Source organism: Phalacrocorax aristotelis, chromosome 10, assembly GCF_949628215.1.
Source record: "Phalacrocorax aristotelis chromosome 10, bGulAri2.1, whole genome shotgun sequence".
In the NCBI taxonomy this organism is placed as follows: Eukaryota; Metazoa; Chordata; class Aves; order Suliformes; family Phalacrocoracidae; genus Phalacrocorax; species Phalacrocorax aristotelis.
Window position 1 is genome coordinate 23,208,238 of NC_134285.1, and position 23,784 is coordinate 23,232,021.

Consider the following 23,784-nt stretch of genomic DNA (forward strand, 5'->3'; position numbering starts at 1 on the left):
AAGCCAGGAAATTTCAACCCATCCTCAGTCCTCAGTCACAATTACATTAGCTGGCAGCAGGTCATTCCTTGTATTGCTCACCTGGAATTCCTTTTTTTTTTTCCTGGAGAAAAAAAAAAAACCAGACACAAGCTTTTTTGGGTTAATTCTGCCAGGGAGTTGGTCGCAGCCCTGACCTTGGTGTAGGAGCCAGCCCGCATGAATGGGAGCAGCAGCTGCTGAGCTCTGGCTGGCCCTGGCCACAAGCTGAAAAGCACCTGTCACTAAGAATAACCTTTGGAGTATTATATGATTAAAAAAAAATGTTTTTAATGACCGTTGTCATCTGTGTGTGTGTGCGTGCCAGCGGCAGCCAGCTTGTTAGTAACAGAGCTATGTGTGCCACTGCCACTTACCTCCCAGCAGAGAAGACAGAGCTCCCAACTTGCCTCCACAGGGGGAAGGGAATTAAGGATCTCGCAGTATTTAAATGAGCTATTTAAAATATCTAGACAATTAACACCATGAGTAGATTTACCCATCCCACAGACATTTAGGTCTGCCTTCCCTTCACCCAGGGTGGTCTGTGCTTCGCCTGGCAGCATGTGGTGGTGGGGAGTGACCAGCACCCCAGGTTCACAGGGCATCCCAGCAGGTGGCCGGCGGGGGGGGGCGGGTGGTCACTTACCCTTGGCCCTGCTGGCAGCAGCAGAAACCCTTGGCCCCTCTCCACCTTGAACTGGGAAACCCAACCCTTCCCCACACTTGGCCTCAGGTGGTAATTTGAGCTTAGACATGGAGCCTGCAGGCATGATGTGAGGTTGATGAATGTATCAGATGTTCCTAGTGCACCTGAATGTGACCATTCACCCATGTCCCAGACAATACCACTGCTTGCGCCACGCATGTGCCAAGCTGAGCAGGAGCTGAGGCTAAAGGAAAAATCATGACCTACCTACTAGTCATTGCTGGGCGTGCACTCAGAAATTGGCCCAGTTTGAAGAATGCAATAAAAAGTAACGCAGGTCTAGGAAGCACTTTATAACTGGTATGAAATCTAGGTGAATTAAAGAAATAAACCTCCAATCAAGATTGGGGGGGCAGGGGAGGGGCACGTAAGATATGAAGTTATAAATACCTTCCCAGGAAGATGTCTCTGTTGTTTCAGAAAATAAGCTTGCATTACAGAAACATTGGTCCCATTTTGTGAGCATTACTTGCCTACATAAGTGCATGGAAAAGGTGTAGGGGGAAAAAAAAAGACTCAACACAAAAGCTTCAATATTACTCTCAAAACGTTCCCTGGGGACCTCCTTAGCACTAAGACATACTGTACAGAGCACCTCCATGCCTCTATCAACACCATGGTTGTCCAATAAGGTCTTAAAAAAGCTATCAAAAGAGATTTGACTGCCTCCTCTTCTTCAGTAGTATCTTGGGTAGAAGAATAACAGCAAACCCAAATGTGGGGGGGTTTTGGCTCTGCTATTTTTTTTTTTTCCTTCTTGTTTCACTCCCAAAGGCATGGAAAACAACTGAGTGCTATCCTCGTCATAAGATCATTTTGTATGTGGTAAAGCCCTTCAGGTTCTCCACTTTCTCCTCTTCCAGCCTCTGAGCAGTCATTTCTGCTGGATTGCTGCCTGATGGGTCTTGCTTTGTGTTTCCGCATTCACGCCGGCTGCTTCACAGCAGGTCATTGCGTGCTTCTATGCTGAAACTCATTCTGTTGATTTGGACTATTTCTGCAATTTATCAAGCATACTGCTCCTACCCTTCACAGGTACTCACAGTCCCTCCCAGTTGGATATCACTGGGAAATTTTATAGTAAAGCTGCTGATGAAAATCCTCAATAGACCTGGACCCTGGACAGCCACTGGAAAGATTTCCCCAGAATGCTCTCTGACTTTGACACTGAGCTCGATGTATTGTGAATCTAAATAGGTTGTGTTTCCTCAGCTCGCTTACGAGAATGTCTTCTGGGACAGTGCCAGAAGCCTTACCAAAGTCAAGACATATCACATCTAGTGCTGACCCCCCCCCAGCCATGAGGCCAGTTATCCTGTCAAAGAATGGAATCAAATTAGTTTGATACGATTTGTCCTCAGCAAAACATCAACAAACCCATTCCAGCTTTTTTTTTTTTTTAAACAAATTTATAAACCTGCCTAGGGGATTACAGAATAACTGGTAAGTAGCTCGCTCTTGTAAGTTTTCACAGAGAGATATTAGGACATCAGGTATGTAATTCCCTAGGTTTTTCTTCCTCTCTAAGCAGGTGATGTTGCCATGTCATCCTTATGCCCCCTGGAATCTCACATGTAGTGCACAATGCTCCAACACCAGTCTCACATTTCGTATTTTAACTTTTCGTGCTTTGGGACATTGAAGATCTCTTGATCCCTTTATTGGTCTCTACTTCATTTCCCTTGCAGCAGGATAGTTTCTTCTTGGGACTTTGAGACTAGGTCTTTTATCAGTTCTCAGATCTGTTTTATCCTTTAGGGCATCTCTTGATAGAACCTGCCCACCAGTTTTCTGAATTCATTGATATTTGATATCTTATTTTTTGGAGTCAAAGTAGTTTAGATTAACTCATTTTACAAAGGTCTGCTATTCAACTGCATTTCAAGGAGAAAACGCTTGCAGCAAATATCTGAACACTTGAAACAATCATAACAGCCCAAGAAATGCAAAAGCTCACATTCATGTTTGGCTGCAGATGAACAGATCTAACTTTGGCCACCTTCATACAGCTTTGCCTGCTACAATCTGCCAGCTCATAGCAAGAACACCCAAGTCACTTCAGAAATAGCTCCATCTCTTCTGCCAAATGCTGTGTCAGCTCTTTCTTGACATGGTGAAGTCAGCAGGGATTACTTGAGTGGTCCCAGCCAAAACCATGACTGAGGAAGACACAAATGGTACTTTGTGCTATGCAAAGCCAGAGCTGTCCTGTATGATGGACATTCAAACTCTGCAATTTTTATTGCTCGAAGCACAGCAATGAGATGCTACAGAAGAACTCATTTCACCAAACTGAGGATGAAGGCCACGCACCATTCCGGGTCCTTTGTTCACACACCAAAAAGCAATTAATTAAGGATCTGTTTTGCACTGGGACTGAATTTGTCTGTTTTAGTAAGGTGAGCTGAATTCATCTGCACTCCAGACTCCCAGATCTTGCACTGAGCTCCAAACCAGGGCCACCTAGTTGTGAACCGCACGCAGGTGAGCTGGGCCTGCTATTCCAGCTGGCACCAGAAAGGAGGAAACCTCAACCTCCAGGAGCCACAAACTTCTGCCTCCCTCAGCACCTGACATGCACCCCTCTGCCTGGAGCACAGTGCAGGTCTAGCTCAGGCAGCTAGCAGAGAGCCAACCACCACCAGTGCCTTGTCCTCAAGGGCAACTGGCTACGTACTCAGCGAGGCCACTGCTCCTCTGTGTGCTGAAAGAACAACATAACGTGGAGTAAGTTCATTTGTGATTTTGTGGGAGGTGGGGATACAGGTTTGTGCTGCAACATGTAGCACAGAGCTGGTGGTGTTTCATGAAGGAAAGCTAGAGGCTTCCTGCTGTGCCCAGGCAAGGCATCTTTGAAAAACAAAACCAGACACTGCAATCAGTAAGCAGGCCCTTGGATACAGAATGGCAGACAGCATCATTGCTTCCCAAAGCAACCAGCCTCAGGTTTTCCGGCAAACACTCCATAGAAAACAGTTGCTGTTATACCTAGTTCCCGAGCTGGTGTTTTTTTAACTCACTTTGTTTTCAAGGTGTTTTCCAAACTAAGGAGTGCCACTTCTGCAGATCCTGCTGTTGAATTTAGTGTCAGCTTTTGGAGGGTTACCAAGTTATTTTGCCTGAAATGGCTTGCAAAGGCTGGCTGCTGAGAAGTCAGAAGGTCGGCATTCTGCATATGGATTTTGTTAGTTATGTCAAAGATATGGGGGAAAGAGACATGGAAGGAGGAAGAACCTTCTGGCAATATCACTGTTGGAAGCAGAGGCAGAAGCAAGCTCTTTGTAGTTCTTTTGACTTGCTTGCAGAACTATTGCACCACACCAGGGAAGGGTGAAGGCCTCTCAGAGTACCTTATGTTGATCCCAGAAACAGGAAGTGTGGCCAAAGAATTGCTTTTGTTTTTAAAAAAATTCTTTTCCTATTTTTGTCTTGCAGAGCTCCAGAGATGACAACTACTGCGTCTCCCTTAGCCCAAAACTTGTTACCTTGGTAATACAAGGAAATTAGCTCAGTTTGCCGTTTTACTCTTGACAAATCCACATTGGCTGCCACTCATCCCTGCATTTTCTCCTTTCATCACTGAACTTGCATCTAAAGACAAGTCTTAGCAGACCCCCTCTCTGCCCGTCTACAAACAAGCCAGCCTGTGACCACTATACAAGCTGAAAACCTCCCTTTGGGACTACAATTGCCTCCCCTTTGATGTGCAATAAATGAGTTGGCTCCTTATTAATTGCAAAAGATTTACATGTGATCAAATGAAATGACAAAGACAGTGATCACATCTGCTTGATGCGAATGGTGTGTGGCCTCCTCTGCCATGGACCTGGTGCTGCAGCCTCCGATGAGTAGCACCTCCCTGTAGCCTAGGGAACAGCATGTTTTACAATAGCAGCAGCTTCCCAGCATAGCTTGCTACTTGTCACAACTGAGGATTAAAAGGTCTTGGACAACACCTAGAAGGTAGTATTTCAGGCTCCCATGTAGTGAGGCCTTACCTGCAAAAGTAAAGTATGAAGGCTCCCCAGGTCAGCGGGGATAAGGAAATGTGAGGTGCAGTACCTGTTGTCTTCTATCCCTGGTTTAGGGAGACTGTCCTATGGGATCCCACTTGGCCGTGCACCCCACCTTCTGTGGGTGCACTACTCTCCTGCTGAAGCTTCACAGCCTTTCAAAGCAGCCTGGGCAGATTCAGGCTGCTGTCATCAAACCACAGAGAAGCACTCTGGGACATGTTTCAGTTCAACCTAGAGGCTTACACACAGGAGAGAAACATCCAAGGATCTCAGATCCCAACCAAAGGCTGACAGATGAGTCTGGGAGCAGAAAAGTTCCCTTCCCTCTCCTATGATGCTGTGCAGGTAGATAGTATATGGAAGGGAGAAGTTCCGGAAATAATGATTCAACAAGAAACCACCACAAGACACCGGAGCAAAAGTTACCTATTTTATTACAAAACCAAAATCAAACAGATGCCTTTCAGTCTAACAAACAATGCCATAGGCAGATATATTCTGGGGCAGGGTAAGTTCAATATAAACTCAGGCCATGGAAAGCGGTGCCTTCACATGGATGAATCCCACCATAATGCAGTTCCCTCCAACACGCTACACCCTCAGATCATCAGCAAAAGAGGAAAGATTTTTGCTTCTGGCAGGAAGAGCAGGTGACTTGCACTGTGGAGCCCTGGTTCTCTTCTCTGTCCCAGCTGTTTTCAGCTGTCATTCAAAGTAGAGCTGGAGAGGCCCAGGAGGACTTGAAGGATGAGGAGAGACATGCCCAGGGTCTGCTTCCAGGCACAACACTGACACTCCCCATGCCCCAGCTTCAGTAGGATACTACTGATGCAAGGCAGAGCAGCAGAAAGCTTACCACCGCCAGATAAGGACACATTTGGCATGACAGCCAGGTGGGCTGGCCAGTTATCTGGCAATAAAAGCACCAAGGGGAAAGGGGAGCTGAGGCACTGCTCTCTTCTGATGAGTACAGACTGGACAACTCATAGGATGGGTTACATGAACCAGGACCAGTGCTGTCTGCATGACCTTCCAACGCACAAACCCAGAACAAGCAACCCAACCTCCATCCTGTCAGTACATAATCGTGCTGACTGGATCTTGCATGCCAATGTACAAGTGTTGCCAGAAGCTGCTCAGAGGCCTGTGCAAACCCAGCAAGTCAGGATAAGGGGACTTGGACTTGTCTCGTGAAAGTAAAAGGGAAAGCAATATAATGCTTGGACCCCAAATCCATCCATGAAGTCAGCTCTAGCATAGCAACATGAATATTCACCAATACCAAAGCTAACACCAACAGCCGCCCCTTGGTTTGGCTTCCCTGAAGAACTGACCCAATTTTAATTACAAACTACATGCGAATGGAGACCTTTTGGAGGGGAAGGACACAAGGATGAGAAAAAGGAGGTTTGCAGAAGGATTTATGTGACAGGCAGGAGCACTGGCTGGTTGGTTTACTGACATTTCTAGAAGAAAAGATGCAGTGACTTTTAGCAGCTCTGCACTCCCCCCGCAATCTTGTGGGGCATTGCCCAGCCCCAGGGGCTGGCTGACAGAACTCCTGTGGGCATCCAAGTGGCTGCTTTTGCTGGATGCAACTACACATTAAAAAAACCCAAACAAATCAACCAACCCAAAACAGACACCAGCCCAGCAGCCAGAGCTTTTAATTCCTAAAACTAACATATTAAAAAAGGAGAAGGTTGGTTGGTTTTTGTTTTTTTTTTTAATACAGTTTGATTCATTCTTTGCTCCTACAATAGGATTAATGAGTGATAGGGACATTTCTAACTATACAGTAAACCAAATCATTTCAACACACATAAGATGCGCCCAGGGCATTTAAAAAGAGATGATGCAATCAAGAAGATGGGAGCTTGCAGGCCAAAAAGCACATAGATTGTACGTGAAAAACCATGAAGATCCAGCAGGAGGATCTGCTCTTACTGAAGAGACAACTTCTTTATATTATGATGGTGTGATGTATTCAGAGATTACCAGAGGTGTTTTCAGCCATGCCAAATGCTTTACTTAGCTCCAATCTACTTCCCAGAGGAAGAGTTATTACTACTCATAAACAGGTATTTTTTGGCTTGTTTTTTCTGTTGTGGGTTTTTTGTTTGGTTTTTTTTGGCTTTCCGTTCTATCAACAAGGCACTAATTTATGCATCAGGACACTCCTGCTGTGATGTTTATCTCATGCTATCATCATGACGACATGCCACAGAGTGGAGGTGCTGTGTTGCAACATCTTTTACCAAAGCAACAAAGCTTTGGTCAAGGGACAAGCCCAGTCTCTACAGTAATGCAAAGCTGTTACAAGCAATTGTTGGTGTGATCTCATATTAGCATGGCATGTCATCGTCTCCAACTACAGGTTCTTGCTCCAATGACAAGTGGCACAAGGATCACCAGGTCTGAAGTGGGAGGCTGCTCAGAACACTTCCTATGAACAGGCAAGTGCTGCCAGTGGTTGGAAATGCACAAAGCAGAACACTGTGTCCCATCACACTCTGCCCACCCCTAGGATTGCTGACATGGGTGCCCCTGCCCTACTGCTACCTTTACAATTATACCTGAGATTAAGTAAGAAACAGCTCTGGAAAAACTGCTGGTAGTTGAAACAGCCCCTGTGGCCTCCAAGAGACCAGGCTACTCTATCCAAGCCTTCACTGTTACTGTAATGGGACACTGGAGTGTGATAGCACCGGAGGTACTGGTAACAGTGAATTGGGTGAAGTGGATACTCTAAGCTAGGCAGGCACGCCACTGTGCAGGAGAGGAGCTTGAGATTCATAACAACCAAAACAAGAATAGTTATTGCAGACAGACCTTAACCAGTGATCATGGCTCAAGCTGTAGTGTTGAAACATGAGTAAAACAGACTCTTGGGGACCAGCAGCATGATTGTGTCTTTCTGCACTGACATATATGTTCTTTGCTCTTCAGCAAAGCAACAGCCAGGCTGATGCTGTTTTTAGCAGGCATCTCTATTTTTATTGTTGTACAACATATAGATGAGCGCTTTGTCAGCGAGGAGGATGAAAGACTTCACCGACTCTACTAGGCCTACAGCTCCCACGTCCTTCCTACAGCATTAGATTCCCAAGGCACGGCACATCTTTGCTAAGCACATCTTCTGAGCCTGGATAGTAACACATTTGCAATTCATTTCTGCCCAACTTGCAACTAGTGCAGAAATTAATTTTGTGTGTCCTTAATACAACCCTTTTCTATCCCTACTTCAAGCAGCTTTGCAGTGCACCAATACATAGGTGAAATCTGTGTGCTCTCAAAAGCCCAATTGCCTGTGAGTTGCACAGGGCTTTACAGTAAGAAAAGAAGGGTTTCAGCTGCTCTCAGGAAGCGTTTGGTATCTAGGGCACTGCATGCACATCTGCAAGCACAGGTCATGCTGATATACTTGCTCCTTTTTGCATGGGGGTGTTAAGGTTTGCAATTCAATGATGGTTTGGTGGCAGAAATGAATGCATTGCTGTAATCCATTAAATGCAAAGTGTCCCTCTAACCCTAACAGCCTTCAAAAGCAAAGGGAGGAACAGAACAGTGACTCCAACCCTGTACAAGACAACTGTACAATTTACATATATATTTATATACAGTATATAAAATTCTCTTTCTCCGAGTGCCAGCGAACTCAATTTTATGTCATCAGTAGCTGTTCCAATTTTTAAAAGTCATGATCCTGCTTCCCCCTACTCTCCAAAGTATTAGATAATGGCATTGAAAAGCAATTAAAAACAAACCCAAACCCAAACCAATTATTAAAAAGTGCAAACGTTCTGGGTGCCACTTCTGCTACGTTGGATGTTGCTGATACTGCATGCTTGCTCACGAGCAGCAAGGTGTCTGTCCGTCTGTTGCTGGATCTTTCTTTCCTTTGGGTTGGCTCCTGCCTTCCCTTCCTGTCTTCTGCTGCTACACCAGGCGACCTACTGAAAGGGTGGGGTGGGAAAGGAGGTAAAAAAAAAAAAAAAAAAAAAACAGAAGCAGAGAAAGTGAGGAAAAAAGGCAAAATAAAACTAAATGGGCACCTGACTGATAAAGTATAGTCTCTGCTGCAGCCACGGCCCCAGAAGGCTGAGATCCCAGAGTAAGCTGTGAGGCTGAAAACAACCAGGGGCTAATGAGACAGCCTGGCTGAAAAAACCATTGAATGAGTCACATCAAGCCCTGGGAACTGACGTATCTTTAAACATAAACCACTACTTTTCTCTCCCTCCCCCCTCCTTGTACATAGGCATGCAGTCTGGCCAAAAAACTGGTCCAACATCTCTCCCTTTGCTCTTTCCTCTGTCACAGCTGATACAGAAGCTCACTGCTGCCAGGCTGCCCTGCCACCATCTCCCCCATGAGCTGCAGGCAGCTGCCTCCTCCCCTAGTAGGCAGGCATGCAGAGCAAGGGCAAGCCACCTCTCCCCACCTCTGCAACAGCACAATGCAGCAGTCTCCCTGCTCAGTGGTTGTTAGAGACCTGCCTGCTCCAGCAGCTCTGAAGCCTATCAAGCCACTGGATCTGTGGTGGGAATCCAGTGTACTTGGAGCTGGGTGGCCCAGGACCCTGCTAGGCCATTAGTGTTCCAGTGGATGATGCAAGGGTGCTGCTTAGTGAGCCAGATGGGTGCGCACAGCCCTGTGCTGGTTTCTTCAGATAGCTTTTGTTAAGCCCCTCATCAAACGTTCTTAAAGAATCAAAGCTCTTATGGGATCAGAGTGAGAGCCCTGTGGATTAATTACAGGTGAAAACATGGAAGAGAAGGTAAAAATACGGATTTAGTTTTCAGAAAGAAGAAAGATTACCAGACAGGCTGCACTGGGATTGGTGCTAATCAACATGCCCTGGCACGGGGTGTGCATATTGTCAAATGCAAAATTATTTGAAATTGACTGCACAGCTCTGCAAAAGGCACTCACAATGCTCAGTGACCAGCTCATAAAAACAGCGGATTGACTTCAATGTCTATGTGTGGAACACAGTGCATGAGTGGGAAGCAGGGATGAGCTACACTACCCTAAGTGCTCTGAGTGACTAGGAAAGAGGTTGAAGCCACAGTACACAAGTTTTTGAATGTCTCTGCTCAGCTTTTAGCAGCAGACAAAAAAAAAATCAAATACATGCTCAGAACTGAGGATACACCAGGAAACATCACTACAGCAATGTATAAGGCTTAGCTGATCTTTATCTTCAGTTTTCTGTTCAGCCCATCTCATCAGGACCAGATAAGGTAACCCAAGAAAGGTAAGGAGCACAGCAAGAGGTGTGAAGATTTCTGTCATTAAGCAAATACATAACCTAGGTCTTTTTGACACAGAAAGGAGGCTAACCAGACTTACATTGGAGGAGCTATAGACCAAGTGGCAGGAGAAAGATAAGCAGGGGAGAACTGCTCACTGGTTCTCACAGTCCAAAATGAGAAGCACCCAATTAAACCAAGAGACAGCAGGTCTAAAAGCAAAACAAATAAAAGTTGTTCTTCATGTCTGATGAAAGGGCGTGATTCACTGCCACAAAATACAGAGGAGAGCAGACCTTCACTGGGACAGAGAAGAGTCTTCATGGGAACTTGTCCACGGAGTAATGTAATGTAAATCACCTAAGTCATTGCTTGCTAGAAGCAGGGAGAATAGGGTAGAAGAGTGTTCATCCCACAGCTGCTGTATCCTGTTCTAATCCCTTCGCAATGTACTGTCTGCCCCAGCTGAAGACACAGTGCTGAACTTTGCAATTATGTAGCTGAGCTCCATGCTATTATATTCACACCTCTTATGAACGACTTCGGTTTCCAGCTGTTTCTGTACAGACGTTTGTGAACACAGGAGAGCAGGAGAGAACGAATTTTGGGACACATAGTTATCACAGGAAAAAAAGGAAACATTTTGACAAGATACTCACTGAAAGGGTTAAGGCCTTGTCTTTTTCCATTGGGGAAACTGCTCAGGCTACCTGTAAAATCCAAGAACCATATTAAGGGCAATAAATGCCATGGCATGACAAAAGAGCTTCCCCATTGCCTACTGCTGGAGGGCAGGTTCAAAGGAGCTCCTCTGAGTGCACACACAGCAAGTCCTGCCAGCACTCCTTGAGATTCACATGCAAGAGTCAGACTAATATGCTTGAGATAAGAGATGTTAAATACCTGGCGTTGTAGTATCTGAACATCATGACATCCAGAGAGTAAGAAGCAACAATTGCAAGGTTAAACTAAACGTGGAAGGAGGAAGAAGAGAGGAAGGATGCAAGTAGTGCCATGAAGTTTCCCAGTTTTTGCTAAGAGCAAGCAAAAGAATGCCACGTAGACAGAAGGCAGCCAGAACAGTGAAGGTGTAAGCAATACAGATAGCCCAAGTTTACTAAATCTTTAGCTTGGACCAAACAATCAATCAGGTGCCTAGAATCAAAGACCTGAACTCCTACCTGGCAGAAGGGCAGGGACAGACAGCAGAGCTGTGACTGCGTCGTGAGATATGGACACACGCACCCTACACCTGATGGAGCTCATGACAAGGGTTCTCACCTCAGTAATAAACCTGTCCCTACCATGTGCTTGGTACAGACAGCTCAGGGATTACAAGAGCTCTCTAAAGCATTTTACATTTCCTCCTAGCTGCTTAGTGTGATTTCAGATGAGGGATTAGCTGGAAGCGGGAACTTCTGTTCCCAGCCAGAAGCAGTAGGCCTGCTGCCACCCTCCACTCCAGCACAGCCTAAGACTTATTTTTGATTTGTGCATTCATGGGGCTGTCCTGTGCAGGGACAGGAGTTGGGCTCTGTGATCCTTGTGGGTCCCTTCCAGCTGAGGACATTCTGTGATCCCACCTGATTGCCCAGCTCGCTTTGCACGTGAAGTACTTTGCATGCTCACAGCTAAAGCAAATTTAGCTCTGTGCAAGAGCAAGATAAGCAGAAGCTGAGAGAGCAGGGGTGAGACTGGGGAAGCCCTGGGGGACGGGAGGCTGAGCTGCAGGACAGAGGTGGAACAACTGAGAAGGAAAAAGAGAGGGAAAGAAAGGTGGCAGTGTCTGAGCTTGAAATGGGTTGCAAAGCACAACCTGTTGGCTTTGGAGACTGTTAATAAGAGAAACTGTATAAACATAGTAAGTTACTTCAAGGCCCCCGAATGCCGGCCTCGTATTGGCCATCTGCCCTGGCGAGATCAGAGGAACTGGTGTTGCTCACTTATTTCTGCGCCCTGTATAAAAAGCAGAGCTCTGTTGCCAAGAGGTAGATTCCTCCAGAGCTAATTGGGACTCTCCCGGGGGGGAGGCGGCAATAAAAACCCAGGGCCTTTACGAGCCGCGGCATCCTCCGGCCGGCCGGAGCTGCGGAGGGCGGGCCGAGCCCAGGGCCGGGCCCCTGGAGGGCGCTGCTGGGCCGCGCACGGCCTGGGCCCGCGCCTGGGCCTGGACCCGGGCCCGCGGGGAGTCCTCAGAAAACCTAAACCCCACCTTTTGTACTCCCAGTGCAGCTAAGACCACTGTGCGTTGCTGTGAATGAGGCCTATTTGTCTGCGGAAAGAGGCGAGGAGATCCAGGGAAGTTGATGCAAAAGACAGGGAGCATCCCTGAAATGGGAGGGATGCTCCAGGCTGGGCAGGGCACACATTTCCAGCAGCCTGGTTAGGGCTCTCTGCATTCCGTGGGTCTGGCCCCATACATCCGTGCTGGGAAACTACCCTGAAGCTCTCTGCCTGCCACTCCAAAGGCAGAGAGTATCTCCTTCGGCCAGCTGCCTTCAATATAAACACAGCCCAGCCACATATACCTACAGAAGACAAAACCCCACCAAAGCAACACTGCACTGAGCATTAAGTTGACATGAAAGAGAGGGAGGAATATGGCAGATAGTGACAGCAGGTTACTAACATATACGTGGGAAGCCCTTGGGTATTATAGGGTAACATAACATCATTCAGTAAGTTCCATAACACAGAGTATTTGCTGAGCCTCACAAGTACACTATTTTGGGTAACAATTGTAGCCACGCTGGATTAGGCCATGTGTCTTTTGAAACGAAAAGCCCAAAGGAGACCCCAACAGCTTTCTATAGGTAGAAATGATTCCTCAGACTTACTGAGTGAAGCTCTCACCCTTTGATGTGGGAGGAACACACTATACACAAGCCTTCTCTTGTGTCCTCAACACAATACTGATGCCCTGATTCATACCAACCATCAGTGACTTCCCTCAAGATTAAAGGTGACAAACTACAGCATCTCTACTGACCTCCAAAAGGGGGATATCTGAATAAGGCAAACTAAAACAAGCACTGAACAAGTGGAGCTTGTTTACATTCTAATCTAATTGCAATTATATGTACTCTGAATTTCCTTAACTCAGTCACTACCTGGTTACAGTTTTCTCATAGCCTCTCAGACTTGTCAGCTTTCTCTGTCATAATCGGTTCAGAGGCCCTTCCCAGGTGACTGCGCCTTGCTTCCTGCTCCCACACAGCTGCTTGCACAGCAGTGATATGGAGCATCCTCCTTCCCAGAGGCCTCCCAAGTACACAGAGAATCAGTTACTTCTGCAGATACCAAACACCACCGAATTAAATCTACTGTTTAGATTGTCCCTTTTTTTTCCTTCTTTCTGTAGTATTTCCTCAGCTCCAGTAGAAAGTGACATGATGTTTAATTACACACACACACACTTTTTAATTAAGACATTTTGATCCTGTTTCTGGACTGTGCTCTTGGTAGCTGGCTGTTGGCAGAGACAGTGGCTGGGTTCCACCCCAGAAGTCCTCATGGCCTGTGAAGCGCACCCAACACCTACCGTCTGACAAGCTCTTGGACGGCAAAGCAATCATGGGATCTGAACTGGCAGAAAGAAACATCCCTCCACCAGCTGACAGGAAATTTCTTTGCTGCTTAATCCCTTAGCTCCTCTCTGGGTGTGCACAAAATGCTGACTTTGTCTTCCGAATTTGGAAGAATATAGAAGTAAAACTCAACGGCAGCATTTTGCAGTCAGCACAACTAGTAAAAGGCTTGTTCAGATCTACAATCCTCCTCTCCAAGATCACTGGACTCCTATTAATTATGGGTCCAGTAACTATCCAGCAAAGCTTTACAGTGCGTGTCTACCTCCTTTCAAGGACCCTGCCTTTTGACTAATGCATAGATCTTCGATCACAGATGGTTCCCCCCTTAACTCAGGCTGCGTAGTGTGTACTGATGAATGCTAACTTTTAACAGGCTGTAAATCAGTCTGTTTACCTTCCACAATTCCTCACACAATCCTAGATCAAATGATGGCAAAGACTGTTTCTGGCATACTCCAAGCTACCTCTCTGCCTGCTCTGCCACAGTTTAAGAAACCATTTGCAGGCTTCTGCAAGCCCTCAAAGGCTGGCTCTTTGTGACTACTCCATTCTTAGATCCAGGAATGTCATTTTTCCATCTGGTTTAAGCAGAGGGGCAAGAGCTATGTAAAGTGACCACAAGACCTAGCAGATTTCCTAGCAACTTTCTGGGTCATCATAAGGATGGAAAAGAGGAAGGGTTGCTGGCAGACTGGACAGCTATTTTCCCCACTGAAGAACCACTGGCTGGCAGCACCCACATATTAGGTTACCACAGGCATCAAGAACCTGCTGAGGAAGGGAAGACAGACAGAACTATGTATCTTGGACAGATCTGATCCTAAGGTGGAAAGAGCTCAGTTTCAGGTTTGTCCTTATGAATATCCATGCTGAATCCTCCCATAATAAATCTTATTTATTTAGACTATCTAGTGCCTAAGAGGCATATAACAGTGCTGATCTACCTATGCCCTGTGCTTCCTTCAAGCAGCACTATTTCCATGTTTGGATGGAACTGGCCACAAAAGAAAACCAAAAACAAACAAAAAAACCCTAAACAAACAAACAAACAAACAAAACCACAAAAAAATCCCAACAAAAACCCAAAAGCAAAACACTGACAAAAATGCAGAAGCCTTAACATTTGTTTTCCTCAGCATCCCAAACCCTACAAAATTTGTATTAGATTTTATTTTCAAAATCATTAGAAGTGTTCAGTTTGCCTAGCAGGTGGCTAGGCGAACTGAACTGACCTGGAATGATGACCCACTTCTTTTTAGTCCTTATGCTGCTGGATACCCAATCAGGATTTGGAACATCTGAGGCAAGTTCATTTGTAATGAAGTATATCAAGGGGAAATGATTCCTTTCCTTGCCTCCCTCCAGCCCCTCCTCATCCAATCCAGACCAGAAAAACCTTTCTAGCAAAGCTTTTGTTGAAACAGAAACATTTCCGTGAAAAGTTTTGGTTTCATCTGATTGGCAGTTTACAACTGAAAGTACATCATCAGAAAGGTTCCCAACTAGCTCTTGGCTTGGACCCACAGTAACCTCAGCCCCAGCAGATGTTTGGAGGCCACAGTATGGAGAAAGAAACAGAGAGCAAATACATGGACTAGTTGACTGACTGCATGCACCTATGATCAGGATAAAGGAAAGTTGGAGAAGGTGTAAGGTACAGGTTATTTCTTAATTCAAAAGTTCTTGTGAATAGAAAGCAGAGCAAACATGTCATCTACCACCTCACAAATTTATGACTTCTTAAAAAAGATCCATCACAAACTTGCGTACTGCACCTCTAGAGTACTCTCCCTCAGTTCTTTCCTACATGCCAGTACCTGCTCTCTGCTTTGCCCATACCCCCTCTACTGCTTTTTAGCCCTCACCATCCTTTAGCCCGCCTCAGTCCTCCTTCCACATAACTTACCCATATATCTTTGACCCTCAAGGCCTATCAGGCCTTTAGTAGGTATGTGCAACGGTATGATAAAACAAGGTCAGAGCCTTTTTTTGCACACAATCCTGTCCTTGTACAATGAAACAAACGATGAAAGGTCAAGGCTGTGCTCTCAGCAAACAGTTGTGCCATGAGGCACTCACAACATCTTGCTGCTTTCTTTCCCCTTCACATGGGCTCAAAGATTCACATTTTCTTCCTTCTTGCTCTCTTTTTTTTTTCTCTCTTCCATAAACTAAATTTTGAACAGTTGGTTGGCCAAGGCAGCAGATTCCAGAGAGTGTTATTCCAGGCCAAATAGCAATAAAACTCATTTGGCATATTCATCTTATTGGGAAGGTAATAAAATTAAGGAACAGGGTTGCTATTTTGGTATGTCATTCCTCAGTAAGGTACTGATGACTAAGAAAAAAAAGCTTTCATGGAGGCTAGGAAGCTGAATCTTTCCCACAGCTGACCAGTAATGCAACAGGCTTTTCATGGTAACCAAGATGTTTGCAAAGCACCTAGAAAAGGCAACTTCCCTACACCCAGATCCACCAACTCCCTTCCAACTCATGCTAAACCTGAGGAAAGAACTAAGGAAAGTTTAAGCCTGGAGAAAGAAAGCTACCCACCCTTCCCAACTGGCATGAAGGTTATAACAAGAGCTGTCTGCACAGCCAAAGCACCTGCACAGGAAATTAGTCCCTTGGAATCTCCCTGTTTGCCTTCTCCTGCCAAGCAAGTCTGCCCGCAGTCAAGAATAACTGATAATTATTGAATTTGGGTTGAACAGTTTCAATTCATAAAATTTCCAAAAATATCAATTTGGTCCAGGTCCCAACAGAAGATGAGGTGAAGATGAAAGAAAAGGAAGGGGGGGTAGGTCGGTTGCTCAGGCACTAAACAGAAAAGAAAATATGTTATTCATATGCCCCATTTCTCCCCCAGTCTTAAAATGCAGTTTAGCTCTGAAAAAGGCCAACAGTCTTTCTGCACTTTCTTTCTGAGTTGCTTTCTCTGCGTCATCCACTTTCCTGCATGCTGGATTTAGCAATGAAAATAAATATTATTTCTGTTAGTCAACAGGGTCTCTGGAGAAGGACTGGGTCTGTGCTGGCTCATACATCATCCAACCTACATGGCTGAGACAACAGACTATTGTTAGCAGCGTATTACTCAGAACGGACCTGATCTGAACTACGGTTTCCAAGGACTTCTCTAGCACGAGCAGCGTCCTGGGCAAGGCTCATCTTTTTGCCCTGTTTCTGTACAGTGCTTAGCACAAAGGTCTGTGATAAGGGATAAGAGAGCCATAACACAAATTATGAAGTGCATTTGTATGGCAGGGTATTAATCCTACTCATTTTCTCACACAAACTGTCCCACTTTTGAATCACCTGGGAGAAAACCGATTCCCGAACTTGCTCTAACTCCATGTCAAGTCTTTTATTCTCATGCAGTGAGGAAGGAAAGGCACTTACCTCCTTCTTTGCTGACTCCCAAGCACCCCTTCAGCTCCTGAAGTGAGATCGACTTATCCTTGTTGAGGTCACAGTAGTCAGTGAAACGTCTGGCACATTTCTTGGGCTTGGCTTTCTTCTTCACATAACGCTTGAAAGGCTTCAGCTCCCGCTTGTTGATGTCATTGCTGCTGTTGTTGTCCAGCTGGCTGAAGTACCAGTGTACCACTCGCTCCTCCAGCGTGTGGCTGGGGTCTGGCTCAGAGAACCTGGAACAGAGGAAGCACAGGCCCCCAACAAGTGGGTGCTCTCACCAACACTGTCAAGCACATGCTGAGGAGCCAGAGCAGCTTGCCGAGTCAAAAACACACTATGCCATACTTAAAGCAGGCAAAATACACAGGTCTTACAATCTCCTCCTTTCAGCTGGGCTCTTTTGAGAGAGGTGAACCTTTTCTAAAAATGTCCTTTAGCATTAACAAGTGGTGTCAAGAGATTCCTGGAGACTGATACCCTCACAGTAACTCTGGTTCTCCTCACACCAGTTGCTGAAACTCTGCCTAATCCCAGAATGATCGCCTTTAGAGGGCAAGAGGCATTCTCCATGGTCCTTTCGACCCTTGGGCTCCCATTCAAGTTACCAGCAGGCGAGCTGTGACTGTCAGCTGTCATGGTAGTTTCTGTGATAGCAACATCTAGACTTCAGAAAGGGAACAAATTCATTTAATGCAAGACACATTCATTATTTGAAAATGTCCTTGGCGAGATGCAACATTCTTGCTCTATCTATTTATATGATCTGAACTCCTGTGCTGTACTTTCAGCATACTTAATGCTTTTCACATGGTTGATTTATACACAAGAATTCCACAGCAGACAAGCACCACAAATCCATTAAAAGCAATGCTATGGAACTGGCAACTTGTTTGCTTCATTTCTTACTCACTGTGATATTACAAGTTTGACGTTATTTGGCTCACATTTTCTTTCTGTGGACAACAACAAACAACATCAGAGAGGAGCAGGAGGAAAAGCAACAGCTGAAGATGCATGAATAGGGAATGCTGCCATTCAATGTCAAGCCATCACTGAACAGGGACCGTTATGTCATACCATTTAAGTGGTGCCTGGTGCTCTGCAGTGGCAGAAAGGGGTTATTCCTCAGTGACACAGAGAACCAGGGAAGAAACTCTTTCTAAGGAAGAATTCTTTAAGAATTGCACTAAGCGAGTCTGTCTTTTCTCCATGCGATGAGTGTGCCAAAGGAGAAAGCTGAAATGATGCTGAAACAAGGCTAAGTCTTGAGCCTTTCTCTTCCCAAGAATCAAGCATTTCAGTGCATGGAAATTAGGGAATAGGTAGTCAGACACGCCACATTGGCACTCGTTGCTCTGACTTATTCCAGGAGACACCTCCAGCTGCTGCCTAATTCCTTCCCCAGCAGTGAGAGAGGGACAGCTGTGTGTGCTGCAGGCAGCCAAATTCTGGAGCGAGTTTGGGGCATTCTTGCTGATGGGGAAATATGAACTCATGTACCTTATAAAACACACTTTAAGACTGCCACCAACCTTGCTTCAGAAACTGGTAGGATATATATTTAAATGGTCACTGAAAATCCCTTTGTTGGGAAACAGAAGGGAGAAAATTCTTTTGACCTTCCAGTATGACCAGCTTTCCCTCTAAAATGCAGCTACAAAGCCTGAAAAATAAAACCCCACATTACCGCCATGGCAATTTAAATCACTAGGGAAGGGGAGTCTACAACATGCAGAAAGCAAGCACCGCAGCTTAGATGGAGGAGATCCCCGTTCACCTTCTCTGCGGGCTTTTACAAATGAGGATAAAATTTCAATTTAGAAAGTTAGCCCCTATGCAGAGACATCTGGATCCTCAAAACAAGTGAACACACACAGTAGGGAGGGGCAAATAAACTGCACAACATTTTTCCTAAGGTTTTACTTGAAACTATCTCCTTCATCATTTAATTCTTAGCTGAGAAGCAGCCTGGCGTTCAGTCACAGTGTCTGGTCAATGCACAGTGGGAATAACACTGTGGGGGAGAAAGAAGAGATTGGGAATAAGTTTGGCTTAGTTTTGGGAGCCAAAATACAAGGCAAGCCCCTGAAGCCACCTATGGACAAGCAGAAGTTGCAAACATCACCCCAGGAAGCTAAGGGAGTGCCCGGATTTTTCAGAGCCTTGAAACTGTATGTGAAGACTAGGATGACAAGAGAGAATAAAAACACATCCTGTGGCTTGTTTTTATGACATTCATGAACACAGCCATTGGCCTCTCTCCCTTTCGGAAATGAGCTGGCTATCATTTGAAGACTAGCGTGCTTCCAACAGCCACAAGGAATTTCTGTATTGCAAACGACAATATTCTGCTTTTGCTAAGATAGAAGAATAAAATCTGAGCTTTTGCCTTTGAGATTCCCCTTGTCCACACCTTGGCCTGTACTTTGTTTCCTGAAGGCACACAACTGGAGAGGAAGAAGTGGAGAAAATAGTAGAGCATCTTAGAACCAACAGCAGAAGAGGAACACAAGCTTCTCTCTACCTGCTGAAGAGACACCCAGAAGCAGGATTTGAAAGTGCGACTTTTTCAGAGGCACACAAAGGAGGAGCTCTTATGAGTTACCAAAAGAGGCAATATAGCTTTCTTCAGCACTTCCATAAAGAAAATAAGGGAAATCCACAGGCTAATACAAATACATTAACTCATGAGGTGATGATACATCAATTTTTGCCATTACAAACATGCTAAGAACTCATGCTGAAAACTGCAGCATGCTAATGGAGCTAAAGGGAGTTAGTTTAACTGCTGTGATTGTAGGAAGAAGGAAGATACAGCCATTTCTGAGTTTCTACCACTTCCTGTTGGCTGGCTTAGTGGCACTGCAGTTCCTGAGTTGGTTGCCTGCCCTTTCTGATGATCATCCAGAATCCCAGCCCAGGAAGGATCCACATCATCTCAGTGCAGCCATATCTTCCTGGCTCATGAAATTACATGACACGCTAAAGAAGGCTGAGGTTACAACACCATATGTAACTATCTTGACTTTGACGCCTGCCCATGCAAGACACATGAAACCTGAATTGATGCAACTTCACAGCACTGCTAAGCCACCTAGCTTTGATGATGTGCCATGACAACCACCATGCCTGCCAGGTCAGCTGAAATAAATCTGCAGGCTCTAATTGTCCTGCAAGCACAGGGTTTGCAGAAGTATTCCAGGGGAATTTCCCTCTCCATTGCTGTCGCAAGAGAAATAAATCAGCCCTCAGATACAGACTTCATTTGTTGGGCTGCCTCTCTACTCATTCTGACCATATAGGAATCAGAAAAAAAATGAGAGAACAAAGCTGCCCTGTACATTCTCAACTCCCAGCAAAACAACATCTCTTGCTCTAACACCAGTCACACAAAAATCCACTGAATTCTGGACTCTCACTCTAGTGCTGTAGCAGCTTTGCAAGACCTAGTAAAGACAGACATTACCAAATTGCAGACAGCCTCCTCAGTCTTCTCATGTTGACTACATTACAGCTGTACTTACTTTTCTTCCTAATTGTTCCTCTTTAGCACTCTATGGCAAAACAATCAATCCTAAACAATGAGTGCTGGGGAAGCAAAAAGCTCTGTGCAAGCTGATTTTCCGAATCGAACCTGCTATTGCTGGATAACTTCTGTACATGAGCCAGCAAGTTTAGCTCTACTATGCAGCATAAGCTCACCCACAGTCCAACAATGAAGGGAAGTTTTTAACAGCCTAGGACAGGGAACCTGCTCTCTTGGCTTTCTTGCTACGTTGCTGGCATCAGGTATAGAGTCTTCTCTAAGTAGGCTCCTTCTCCTGTATAATGTGCTATCAGCTCCCTCATGGGAGGAGAACGCTTATTTCTTAGGTGGCTTATGCTTAGAGATACGTGGGGTTAAGGTACAGCACAATTTAACAATACTATTTTCCAGTTGAGACGCACTTACACAAAACACCTTCATATCATCTGCTGTAACTGGGGTGCAGGCAAAAGGCAAAGAGGCTATGAGAAAACATGGGCGTGCACTTTTTGCAGCTGCACTGAATTCTGGAGCAGAGAGAGAATATGTCAAATATCAAATAGACAGCTTGCATTCGCACTTTGCATGCAGCCTGTATCCTTTCCAGCCCTTGAGGCCCCTTGCAAGAAAAAGCAGGAGTTAACTCAGTGGGAAGGAGCAGGGAAGAATGGGAGGTATATAGGGTAAAGTATACAAGAGCAGCAAGCGTCAGACATTACTTGCATGCTGACCCATGTACAGCATGCCATCACATTAACCTCCATAGAACTGTGCTGTCAAAGTGTAATAAGCCCCACTAAATTTCGCTGAGTAAACTGAAGCCCATTCCTACCAAAGCTGATCCTATGCTCCCCGAGCACTTGCAGCCCCACTGCATCCCGCTGCACAGACCCACAGTACTGTTGCAGTGACAGAAAATCCTAATACAAAATACTGCTTTGAGAGAAAGCAAGGTTGCAACCTCCAAAGATTACCCTCTTGAAGACCTTTAGAAAACCTATGATTCTGTAATACAAACTTTATGTAGAAACAATAGCAACTGAGGCAGGAGGGGAAAGAGGAGTAAGACAGGCCTAACATCACCTAACTCTGGACTGCAAGCAGAGACTATAAACCACAGGGAGCTATTCCAGGATGAAAGAACACTGATGGACAAGAAGCTGCCAGCAGAAGCAAGAGTAGGAGAAAAATTAGTCCAGCTTCCACTCCTAACACACAAGGTCTGTTTGTGGTCAGGGTGTCTACAGGAGAGAAGTTCCTGTGACTTGAAAATATTTTGCAAGGAGGTATACTGTTGTCGCTGAATGAAGGACGGATGTCAGCAAAGCTGAAGAATGATGGGACCTACCCTGCCAGTCAACACCCATGGCAGCATTCACGATGTCCACCACAGTGCCTGGGAGAGTGGTGGAAAGCAATAAGGGTTTAACAATCTGAGGTAAAATTCGGAATTGTTCTTACTCTGCATCCACTTCTTACTCTCCTTTTCTTGTTCTTTGCGGTTGTCTATCCTAAAGTTAAAAGCTGTAACGGTGGAACATGTCTTGAATCAAAGAGGATTACTCTAATAGAATTGCAAGAGGATCGTGTATTTGTTTTATTATTCTCCCTTTCCTGTAGCCAAAGAATCAAGAAGCCAACAAAAAACTAAGCTGTGTTCAGACTAAACAGAAGGGTACTACACAGTCCAAATTAATTACAGGGAACGTATAATTCCTCTACGGTTAAAACTTAAGTTATCTTCCTGTTACAGGCCCAATTTCTTCCTCTCCTCTGGCTAAGTTGTGTATGAAACATCATTCTGAACAAAACTTTTCTGAATATTGTGGGATAAATGATTTAGAAGGTTTAAAAAATCACCTCCCTTCACTCCTCATTGACTGTTCAAAGATCCTCCTCTTACATGAACTCTCCTGTACCTTTAATTAGGCTAGGATTTCCATAGGAGCACAAAAAGAAGTTGGTATCCAACTTCAATTGAAATGCAATAGGAGTTGAGCCTTAACTTCCTTGCACTGTTTGAAAGCGTCAATTTTTATTAGAACATGGCTCAGCTTCAGAACCAAGATGTGCTGAGCTGTGCTTGCCTGCTTCGAACCGCTCAACTAGAGCACAAAAGGGAACTGTGGGGGCAGTTTTCTGAAGTACTTTTTAGGGCCATTACATGGGGAATAATTGGCAACTTAAAATGAAGGGACACAGCTGCTGTGTTACATGATAAGGGTAGCTGTTGTAAACTGTCCTTTTAACCCAAAATGCCACAAGACGTTAATATTTTTGCTGATATTTTAGCAAGCCATAGTGCCCACATCTTGGCAACTAGAACTCATTTCTGAATTGGCAGGGATCGAAAAGAGTTTCTCAGATCAGGGAAATCCAGGCTGGGATGCCCTTTGGTTTATTTTAGTTTAGGCCCTGTGTGATATGAATATGTCCATATTAGAAAATAGACTAAAATGTACTAAATCAATGTCTAAATTTTTAAAAGTGCTGCTCCTATTATATAGGATTTATACATGAACAATTTCAACCATGCGTCTTTTTGAAAAGGATACCAAACACTGGTTAATAAACCAATTTCCTACAAGCGCTCCCTTAATTACTTTGAAAACATATAGTAACAAGATGTGCCTTGGAGTTATTACATAAACTTAAAATTAAGAATGAATTTTACCAGAGATTTTCTGTTTCAAAAGTCTAAATGAAGTCTACTTGGCTATTTTGCTGTAATATAAACCAGGGCCACAAGGAAGGGAAGTTCTCATCTCATTTACATTATTGTAAAGCAAGAGTAACTCAATTAAAGTCAATAGCTTTGAACTTGCTTAAACGAGACGAGACCTATAAGGGATTACAAGGTTGTTTTAAGCATGCCCAATAAAAAAAAAAAAGTCTTATCAGGTTTTACTTACATGGCCTGCAGCAATTCAAGTTGTACAGCCTTACGTTGCTGCTACTAGACTATTTTTGTGTGTGCCAAGTATAAAGTGTGCAGTTTAGCACAGCCCTATGTAGTATTTTAAATGCAGATCTCTATCATTTCTCGCCATGCTCCTCCTTCCCCCCACCAAAAAAGCTAATAGACATTAATTGCAAAGCCAGATAGCTTTGCAGCTTAGAGAGGTAAAGTCTTCAAGATGAAGACACTCAGCAAATGCAAGAAGTTTTCACTCAACATATCCAGATTCAGACTGAAGGCCAGAGGGTCATCTAATCTGATTTCCTGTATATCATACTTGCAGAATGTGAATCA

At 44.8% G+C, this 23,784-nt stretch overlaps 1 protein-coding gene across 6 annotated transcripts in view; it reads right to left on the bottom strand.

The window, feature by feature from the left end:
• Positions 1–5,160: 5,160 nt before the first annotated feature.
• The window catches only part of SMOC1 (SPARC related modular calcium binding 1), a 135,250-nt gene continuing 116,626 nt past the window's right edge, over positions 5,161–23,784 (bottom strand). For 3 of the 6 annotated variants that reach the window (XM_075105777.1, XM_075105775.1, XM_075105780.1), the window contains 3 exons: positions 16,991–17,238; positions 10,658–10,708; positions 5,161–8,699 (listed from right to left, as the gene is read on the bottom strand). In XM_075105777.1, coding sequence (XP_074961878.1) covers positions 8,683–8,699; positions 10,658–10,708; positions 16,991–17,238 — 316 coding nt within the window. In that variant the 3' untranslated portion in view covers positions 5,161–8,682. The remainder of the gene's footprint in view (positions 8,700–10,657; positions 10,709–16,990; positions 17,239–23,784) is intronic. The other 3 variants (XM_075105776.1, XM_075105779.1, XM_075105778.1) reach the window with 3 other exon arrangements.